This window comes from Malus domestica, chromosome 03 (genome assembly GCF_042453785.1).
Source record: "Malus domestica chromosome 03, GDT2T_hap1".
Classification (NCBI taxonomy): Eukaryota; Viridiplantae; Streptophyta; class Magnoliopsida; order Rosales; family Rosaceae; genus Malus; species Malus domestica.
Window position 1 is genome coordinate 8,135,077 of NC_091663.1, and position 10,596 is coordinate 8,145,672.

The 10,596-nt window shown below is 36.7% G+C and overlaps 1 protein-coding gene and 1 long non-coding RNA gene across 2 annotated transcripts; both read left to right on the top strand.

The window, feature by feature from the left end:
- Positions 1–831: 831 nt before the first annotated feature.
- LOC139194184 (uncharacterized) lies at positions 832–3,831 on the top strand. The gene is made up of 3 exons (XR_011578953.1): positions 832–1,135; positions 3,432–3,492; positions 3,704–3,831. It is a non-coding gene; the product is annotated as an uncharacterized lncRNA (long non-coding RNA).
- A 2,950-nt stretch (positions 3,832–6,781) lies between these two features.
- On the top strand, positions 6,782–8,998 carry LOC103418808 (epsin-3-like). The gene is made up of 4 exons (XM_008356917.4): positions 6,782–7,398; positions 7,668–7,790; positions 8,010–8,171; positions 8,324–8,998. Exons 1-4 carry the CDS (start codon positions 7,259–7,261, stop codon positions 8,901–8,903), a joined length of 1,005 nt encoding a protein of 334 aa, XP_008355139.1. The 5' UTR covers positions 6,782–7,258; the 3' UTR covers positions 8,904–8,998.
- Positions 8,999–10,596: the final 1,598 nt, after the last annotated feature.

Consider the following 10,596-nt stretch of genomic DNA (forward strand, 5'->3'; position numbering starts at 1 on the left):
GTGATCCAATTTTTTTTTTTTCACGCGTTTTGATTTTCCTGTGAATTTATATGGGTTTAGATGTTTATTGTTAATTTACCAATGTTGGGGGGGGGGGGGGATTTTGGCTTCTAAATTGGTTTGAACATTTTTCTATCTTTGTTTTTTCCTTTGTGTAGTTTTAGTCAGATTGAAGTGTTCTTTTTAATTTGAGATTTAATTGAAGTGTTATGGATTATCTATATATAATCAATTTTGAAATTTTAAACTAAAACACTATGCTGCAATCAGACCCAAAGATTTTTGGGTCCAAAAGAAGAAGAAGAAGAAAGAGAGAACAACACGAAATTGGCTTTAGGTAAGCTTCCACTCTCTTCTGTGTATAATCTCTTTGAGAAGTGATTTTGGTTTGTGCTTTTGAAAAAGATGATGGCAATTTCATATTTGGATAGAGAAAACAATAGGCATGTATAATGAAGTGGAATTTTTTGTGGTATTATCGACATGCATGTTATAAAGAATTCTTCATTTAAAATTTTAGGTTGTGTGTTTTGTGCTGTTTCATTCGTGAATTGTGTGTTTTGTTGTATCTGATTGTTCTGGCCATTACTTAAATTTTGCTGCTTTCCGTTGGATTTTCGGCCACGGGTATACGCATGGGTGCGGTAAACTGGAGAGGGAGTCATCAGCTTATGGATGTGTTAACACATTCGTTGTGTTGTAATCTTTTCGCTACTTAAACATGTTAACACATCAATTCTAAAAAAACTTGGTCTGCTACTTTACTTATGGTGTTGTTGGTTTACTCCAACGATAATGGCTAGCTAGGATAACCTTTCTTTATGTCTATGTTGGAGCAAAAACTGTGCAAGCAAAGACATAAGAGTGATGGATTTTGGAATGAAATGCAGAGGATATCCTTTTGTGCTGCTTATGTAAAAGTTTCTTCTTCTGTTATATGTGTGCGTTGATATTGTAGAAAATCAATATAAGCTGTATATTCATGATAACAGACTATATTCATGATAATTGACTTATTAAGATTACTTACAAGGGGTATGTATATGCAAAGGAGAGCTCACCATGAGGGTGCAAGATAGCTATTGGTACAATAAAGAAAGGAAAAGCTGTACGCCGCTACAACACTACACTATGGGTGCGTTTGTTGCGCCGGACTGTCTCGGACTGGACTAGCTGCAGGGACTAAGCTGGACTGACTTAGACTAGACTAAGCTGGACTAACTTAGTAAAGCGTTTGGTGCAGTGTCGGACTAAGAAGCAGGATAATAAAAACAGTACTGTTCATCAGATTTGTGTTTACTTAGAGTAGGACTACAAATTTTTGCCATTGTGTAATAGAGTAATGTTACAAATCTCATGATATGGGTTAATTGGAGCATATTTTTGCCATGTATATTATGAATCTTAAAAAAAGAGGACAATTGGTAGTCCAAAACGATGATTCTGCACTCTTTTTTTAGAAAAAATAAAAACACGAGACATAAAATACATGCCAACCAACAGTGCAAGACAATCTTTTCAGACTGCTAATAACAGTTTGCTCAGACAAACCTAGAACTGTCAAACACATGAACATTATTACTACAAAAACATCAAGCAAAATCACAACATACACAAAATCACAACATCAAGCAAAATCACAACATACGCACGGGGTTCGTAACATGTATGAGGAGCCTGAAACTGCACTGAAAGACCTCCGATTGGGTTTTCTTTCTTAAGAAAAATAAGACAGCAAAGTAGCAAACGAGGGAGCCGAAGGTAACAAGGCTGAGAAGATGGGGCACCAAAAGATGAAGAACTTTGAGGAAATCTGTAATCCACTACTTTCTTACCCTAATTTTACTCTTTCGTCTGAGTAGCAGCAGGGGGTTTTATAGCAAACTTCAAATGTGTACCAAAGTTCTTTCTCATATGTACCATACCAGGCCCTCCTAGTTAACCCAAGCGGTGAAAGGCAGGCCAAAAAATTGGTTTAGGATTAAATTAGTTCAAGAGTTCGTTTTTGTGGTTTCTATATTCCTGGAAAGTTGGAAACAGAATAAGAGACTGCTGACTTGCATCACGTCCAAGTACATAGAGAACCCGGACATTGGCAGCCGATAAGTCAATAAAACTGTTTCTTGGCTATCAAACATTAGTACTGAACTAGTGCATTTAAACTAAAACGAGCCATCGACCAAAAAACAAAAAATTCTAAAACGAGCCAAACATGAACACAATCCACCACGTATACCACGCCAAGATAAATCATCTGATCCCCAATTCCATTTTCTTATAAAAGTACAACACAGTGTTCATAGAAATTAAGAAAGCAAAGTGATGGGCCTCTATCCATGTGACAAAGTGACAAAGCGCCAAAGCATGCTCAAAAATCAGAGAAGAAAAAAAGTACGAGAGTATCCTAAATCACCTTAGAACCACCCGAGTGTATGTGAAACTAAAGGATTCCCGATTACTACAAATGCAAAGCTTCAAGTATAGTCCTAATACCAGTTATTCATCTGTATTGAAACTCTACATAAACATGAACGTTCAAATCCTGCACCTGAAACACGATGTAAAGCTTCAGTCTCGCATAACGTCTAATTCGAGGAATAAGATAATCAAATTGTACAACTTAAGTTGGTTCAAACTTACATACAATTCCAAATCAACAATTGACTGGTTAAGAAAAAAATCTAAAAGCTACAGACCTTAGAAAACCAGAATCAAAAGATATACAAACTTAAAAAGCATGTATCAGCCACCAATCGAAGCCTAGAGCAACAACAAGCTCTGCCAAGAACTCAGCATACATTTCAGCAGACTCTTTCGTCGACAGCAAAAGACCATTAGCTATAGGGTTTTCCGCCCTTACATCAGCAATTTCATGATGATTATCATCATTTTGGTACTCAAAATGGCATAAAATGTGAAAACCCCAAATTCTAATCTCAATTTGACCCTAAAAATCAAAACCCTAATTTGTTCAAGTGCAGAGGTCTATAATTCAAAATTTCTCAAACCCAAAACACCTAAATCAAATAAAGCCCAGTAATATCACGATTTGCAAAAAAAAAATTCGAAGAAATAATGTTTGATTCGAAGTTTACCAGATGAGGGCGAGCAGGATGGAGTTGAGGGCGAGCAGGACGCAGAGATGATGATGAGGAGGACGACGATGAGGGAGCAGGGCAAGGAGGGAGCACGTCGAGGATCTAGGTTGAGCGAGGTTCTCTCTCGCAGGAGCGCAGGAGCGCAGGAGCGTAGGAGGTCTTACGAGTCCGGAGGTGATCGGGGTGCTTCGCTTAGAACTCCTAGTGAGGGGTTTAATCCTAGCGAGTCAGACCTAATCCCATTAAACCTAATCCTGGTGCAGACCAAACAAGGGACTGTAGTCTAGTCCAGTCCAGTCCTCCCTAATCCTGTCAAACAAACGGGGCCTATAGGTGCTAGCCAACATGATAACAGTACTTACAAGATAACAATAACAATATAAAAATGATTAAGGTGGGAAACATAAATTACGTCCAATAGATATCTCTTTCTTGGGACTAATATATGTTTACTGTTCTTTTAATTGATTTATTAATTTTCTGTGCTGGTAGTTATTATATGCTTTTAGCTGGTTAGGTTTGGGTTTTAATCTAAATTGCTTTTACCCAATTATTTTGGGGTTTGATTTAAGAGTATTATATCTTTTTAATTTTCATTTATACAGATGATGAAGGAATGGTGAGGATTGGAAGGCAGATGAGTGTACAACTGAGAGGAGGATTGATGAAGAAAGCGGTAAAATTCAGTTGGGTCCTTAATGCACTCCTAAAGAACAGATTGAGAAGTTTAAGGTGTGTGTTTTTTGCTCAACTATGGAAAAAATTTGCATCTTTTTTACAGTATTTTATTTTCTTTATGTGATTTATGTTTGTTGCATTGTTGGTTTGCTCTATTGTTTCAGGATGTTGAGAGTTTGGGAAGTGCTGGAGGTATCATCATCTCAGTTTCAGATTTTTAAAACTATCCATCATGGAACCTTGATTTTTTTTTATTATTTAAATTTTTATTTATATACAATAAGGTCCGGATAGTATAGGTATAATTTTTAATTAAATTCTAGAATCTTTGAATTTTATGTCAATTTCATTTGACGTTAATCAGTCACTGTTTGAAGATTGCCAATAATCAAAGTGATTAATCACTAATTGAAAATATTTAAAGTGTAATTTTCTATAACCCCTCTTCCTTTTGTACTTTTATTGGATTCGTTATCAATTTTCTGCTTAATTATATGATTTCTTATCTTAAGAATGTTTGCATCTTAATACTTAGCTTAAATATGTTAATATGTCCCTTTTTTCTATAGAATTTGGTGCAAGTTATTCTCAATCATGCAGGCATCCGTAGCATCAGGCCGGCATCCGCAGCTTCACACGGACATCCGTTCATGCAGTGTTGTTATAATCCATTTGACACTCTCGCGGTTTTTGCTGTTTTTGCAGCGAATGATGTGAAAAAAATACTATATATATTCAAAGGGTTATATTTGTTTGCTCTACTGTGGTTACATTTTTTATTTGATCAAGCTTTGTGATTGTGTTAATATTGGTTGTTCTGTTTCTTAAAATTGTGGTTAAAAGAAACCTTTTTGAGATTATGAGAAAATCCATTTGGTCAGTCAATCTTATTAGTTAAATGTTTCTTTAGGTATGATTGGGTCCCAAAAGAAGTAAAAAGACTGCAACTTTATTGATGACGGAATCAGAATCAAATTGGTCTAGCACTTTCTCCGGTTTCCCAAAAGGTGAATTACAACAAGATCTCCTCATTTCTTCAATGGTTGTTATTGTAGCCTCAAAACACTTGCATGTATGTGTTTTTTGCGGGAAGCTCAAGGGATGATTAAGAAGAAAAGGAAATCATAGACTGGAAAATAGATGGACAAAGAGGCGATGGAAATTAGAGTTTTGGGTTTTCAAGAGATGAATTTCTATGTTAAGAATTTTGTTTGTTTTGACACAGGAGTGAACATGGGTAGAGTCGGGAGACGGAAGATAGAAGAGCGGAAGACTCACTTCATGTTAGTACCTTTTTGCCATTTTCCAATAGGTCATTCTCTTTAATTTCTATATATAGTTTTTTCACATTTGCACAAGTTTAGTTGTCTTTCTTATTATACAATGTAGTTCATTAGTTTGTCATTTAATAAGTGCAACCGTACGTGTAGCTCTTTTGGTTATCATATACTGGAATTTGAAATGTCATTTGATTCAAAGTTTGCTTTTTTTTACAAAATAAAGAAAGGGTTTTTGTACACAAATTCTCTTTAGGCCAAAGAATAAAGTTAGAAGAATTGCGGTTTAATTTCGTTTAGTTTCCTCTATTGAGTGCAAACGCGTTACTAATATATTTGAATTGATTCTAAATATGGTATCTTTTCTGGGTTGTTTTACAAAAGAATTTCCCTTCTTTTTTATTCAGATTTTGAAGATCATTAAGTAATTTGCAATGTATTTGGTAAAAAAAAGTGCAGAAAAAAAAGACATTTTGAACAAAAAGATTAAAAAAAAAAATCTTTGGTCAATTATAAAAAGCATCGGGTTCGATGATGATACCACTAAATACATTTTGTAATAATTCAATTTCAAGTTAAAAAAAATCCTGACTCTTTCAATTTCAAATTTCTTGGTCTTTTATTTAGGTTGAAGCAAAAATCTCCAAGATGCCAGTTCTCTTAAAAGTAGTGTTAAGGTAAATTTTAATTACATTTATTCCACATGGTATACATTCTGAATACCTCTTTAACAAAATTTATGATCTAGGAAGCCCTTCAATAGTTTTTGGCTTAGAAATGTCACTCGATATGTTCATCCCAGATTAGACAAATGAATCAACAAAATGCCATCACCGTCAACAATGATTGACATCTATGGCATCCACTCTATAAATCATGGATATGACAAATCAAAAGGTAATGATTTTTACACTCCAGTTGTCTATTTTATTTAATCTGCTCTAATTTATCCAATCCAAAAAAAGTTTTTGGTCTATCTTATTTTCTTTTTATTCAATTTTCCTTTCTATGAATAATATTAGTAAGACCACCTTGGTAAGCAAAATTCGATTATATAGGTATGGTTGCTTACAAGACAAGATTTGTTTTTTGCTTTATGATTTCTAGGCTTTTAGATTAGAAATGTTAGCTTCAACACCTTGGCATATGATCAAGTACAAGATTGGGGTGATGACACATACAAACTCTCAAGAAAACCACTTCCCTTTTAAATGAATTTTAAAATCAGCTCCAACCCATGTTTGTTTTAACAATGTTGTATCATTCATTATATAGTTTCACAAAGATTGTGCATAATTCTTGCTGAATTTGGTTTGGTTTTCTTTTGTTTAGGGATAGAGTGAGCAAATCACAGTTCGACCAAGTCTTGAATGATGAATTGAGCCAGGTCATTGAGGTCTCTTTGTCAAGTTAAATTTTCATTCAATTTTTTTGCTTATGAAGTGAATGAATTTGCATAATCTTCAATATAATTTTTAATCCCGCAACAACGCGCGGGCACCGTTGCTAGTAAAAAACTGAAAACGAAATGTTTTGTCCAACACGAGAAGAAAAACCTGATTGATCTGTAGCCATCGATTGGTCGCTTTGACGATGTCAACTTATACTACTCGACGTGTCAGATGTTCCTAATCTTCAATTCCAAACCAAAAGCAACCTATGATTTGTTAAACAGCAGTGGTATGCCAACGTTCAAATTATATTTTAGCAACGTTGTTGTCACAAGTGCAAGAGGTGTACAGCTCCACCGTTCAATATGGGGCAAAATTGCCCACAAGGTTCAAATTGCTTTGCGGTCCTCACTTCAGATTCAAACCAAAACACAGTCCGTTGTGCACGGATGCATGTAGACAAATCAGATGCTAACTTCACAACCTCGTTAGAGCAACTCCACTCGTTTTACTAACCTATCAAAGAGAGATTTAAATTTGAGTGCAATGAATGAAGTACACGACTCTAGTCAATTTAACGAAATACATGTCTGCAAAATTAATTTGAACAACATTGGCTTTCAAGTTGGAAGTTTCAAAGCCTCCTCACGTCGGTTGCTACATCACTCAAACTTTTCAACTTTGAAATCTTCTCCACCCAAAAAACACTCTCCCCAGTTAATTGACTTAAACAATTGACTTTTGGGTCTCATTCTTCTTCTTCTTCTTCTTCTTCTCTCTTTCCTCTCATGTTTTGCAACTAAGAAACTCAGAAATGTTGATCTTAAGCAACAATAGCAGCAGCAAGGATGGAGCACGTTCATTTCATGAGTTCAAGAAACAAGCTTCTTTCTTCTTCAAGGAGAAGATCAAGACTGCAAGACTAGTCCTCACAGATGTTACACCAGCGCAATTGTAAGTTTCAATCAATCTTTTCTCTGGTGCGTAGCTAACTTGGCTAGAGCAGCATGCTCCCGCTTCCCTCCTGCGCCAAGTTTGAATCCATCTCCTCATCGTTTAGATAAGATTAGAATATCTGCCTCCTCTCGTTTTTCTGATTTATTAGTTGAACTTTGTGAGATGGGATTTGGTGGTTTTTTGTTGGTCTGGTTTTGGTCATGGAACTTCTTGTGACTTTGGATTCTGATGTGATGAACTTTTGCGTCGGTGTTTAATGTGTGAAGATTGACTGAAGAAGCTACAAATGGGAATTCATTGTCACCGGACACAAGGACCTTGGGTTCAATTTCAAGGGCTGCTTTTGAACTGGATGATTACACAAGAATTGTGGAGATTTTGCACAAAAGGTATCCCTTTTTTTTCACTCTCTCTCTCTCTGTTTTGTTTGGTACGGTTTTCTCCTCCCTTCTTTTACTGTTTGATTTATTCAATCCGACAACTAGAAAACAGGGAGGAGTGTATGAGGATAAAAATGAGTGCGGAAATTACTATCTTTTACGCTCGCTTGAGATTTCGTATTTATGTAACTTTGGTGATTAATCTATGTTTTTGTAATTGTGTATCAGATTAGTGAAGTTTGAAAGAAGGAACTGGAGGGTATCCCACAGTTCTCTGATTGTAGTTGAGCATTTACTTACTCATGGACCGGAAAGTGTTGCAGTTGAGTTTGAGATTGACAAAGATGTTATTGAGCAGATGGGAAGCTTTAAGCATATAGATGAGAAAGGGTACGTAATTCTGATATCATTTCTGAGAACTGTTATTGGCACTCCAAAACATAGTCGTTATGAACATCTTCTCGTTCATTTTTGAATGGGAGAAGTGCAGCATGACTTTGCGTACGAGTAATTTGTGAGAGGTCTAAATATTTAAAATGCAGATTCAATTGGGGTCTTGCTCTTAGAAAGAAGTCGGGGAGAATTTTGACGCTGCTAGAGAAAGGGCCTCTTCTCAAAGAGGAGAGAGACAGAGCTAGGAAGCTAACAAGAGGGATCCAAGGGTTTGGAAGCTGCCAAAGATCATCTGGTTCTTCAGCACAAGGAATTCTTGGTGAATCATCATTTCAAACATATGGAAGGTCTAATTCTCAATTTCTCTCCAGCGACGAGGAAAACCAAGAGAATCAGTTCCCATCATCTGACATTGAAGATTTTACTAAGAAAGTTGAAGAATCAAAGCGGAGCAATGAAAGCAACACGATCATTGAGGCCGTCCAGGACAGAGCAGAGAAACCCAAAACTCAAATGAGTTTTAAAGAAAACTTGGTTCCAAAGAAGGAAGAGTTAGAGTGGTGGAACTGCAAGGGAGAGTCTAACCCACTTTTGGGTAGTGAGAAAGATGTGTCTAGATTTGAAGTTTCTGCTGAGAACGAACACCCCTTCAATGAAACACGCAATCTAAGTGCTGCTTCATTGCTTGCTGCAAGTTCATGCACTCTTAAAAAAAAGACCATTTGTTAACTGATGCTCCCATTACGCTCGTAATCTTTGAAGGACGAGAACCGACTGTAATATCTACATCAAGAATTCAAGTATTGGATACACTATTAGTCTAATCGTTTATAGTGTGCAACTCAAAGAATATGTTATTTATTAGAAAATAACTCTGATATTTTCATTTCTTAATGAATAAGGAAATTACAACTGGTTTATATACATTTGTGAGAAATAGCTTAGTGACTAATTACCCTTGGTTAACTGACTAATCTAGTAATTAGTTACATAGACAGTTGTAACAGACTTGTAACCAAAATACAACAAACTATATATGTGACTCTTTACACCCCCTCAAGCTGAACGGAGGAGAGCCGAGAGAAAGCTTGGATTGAAGGTATTGAAACCGAGCCTTAGAAAGAGATTTGGTGTGAATATCAGCAACTTGAAACTGAGTATTGATATACTGCACTTGAAGTAGCTTAGCAAGAACGAGTTCACGGATGTAATGATAATCAATTTCCACGTGCTTGGTACGAGCATGGAAAACCGGATTAGAGGCCAGAGAAATAGCGGAAACATTATCACACCAAAGAGTGGGAATGGTAGTGAGTTGAAAAGCGACATCTCTGAAAATTTTACATATCCATGTAAGTTCAGCGGCTGTGTGCGCAAGAGAACGATATTCAGCCTCGGTAGAGGAACGAGCAACTGTAGGTTGCTTTTTAGCACTCCAACTAATCAAGTTGCTGCCCAAATATATACAATAGCCACTGGTGGACCTTCGATCAAACACACAACCTACCCAATCCGCATCAGAGTAGGCAGTAAGATGCAAGGGACACTTCTTAAACCACATCCCCTGATCAAAAGAACCTTTTAAAAACCGTAATATCCTTTTGATAGCTTGAAAATGTGAATCCCGGGGACAGTGAAGGAACTGGCATACTTGATTCACAGCAAAGGAAAGATCAGGTCTTGTCCAAGTGAGATACTGTAAAGCCTCTACAATAGACCGGTATTCCTTAGGATCAGCTAAAAGAGCTCCAGTATGATCAAGCTTCTGAGTTCCCAGAGGAGTAGGACAGGGCTTGCAACCTGCCATGGAAGTCTTGACTAAAAGATCTAAAGCATACTTGCTTTGAGACAGGAAAATACCATTATCAGATCGGTGGACCTCTAAGCCAAGAAAATAGTGTAAAGGCCCCAAGTCCTTAACTGGAAATAAGGAACTGAGTTGCTGAATAAAACGTTGACAGAGAGAGGTATTAGGACCAGTCACCAAGATGTCATCCACATATACAAGGACGAGCACAGGGAATGGTTGAAGTTTCACAAACAGAGAACAATCAGATTGGGAGTTTGTGAAACCAAGAGAGACCAAAGCTTGAAACAACTTATCATACCAAGCCCGAGGGGCTTGCTTCAATCCATAGAGAGACTTCTGGAGTTGACAGACATAAGAAGGTTTGGAAGGATCAATGAAACCTGGGGGTTGTTGCATAAAAACATCTTCTTGGAGATTGCCATGGAGGAAATCATTACTGATGTCAAGTTGATGTAAAAACCAATCATATTGCACTGCCATTGTAAGAAGAATGCGAATAGTGACAGGTTTGGCAACCGGACTGAAAGTCTCCTTGAAATCAATACCCTCTTGTTGATGGAAACCCTTAGCAACAAGACGGGCTTTATACCGATCAATAGAACCATCAGGTTT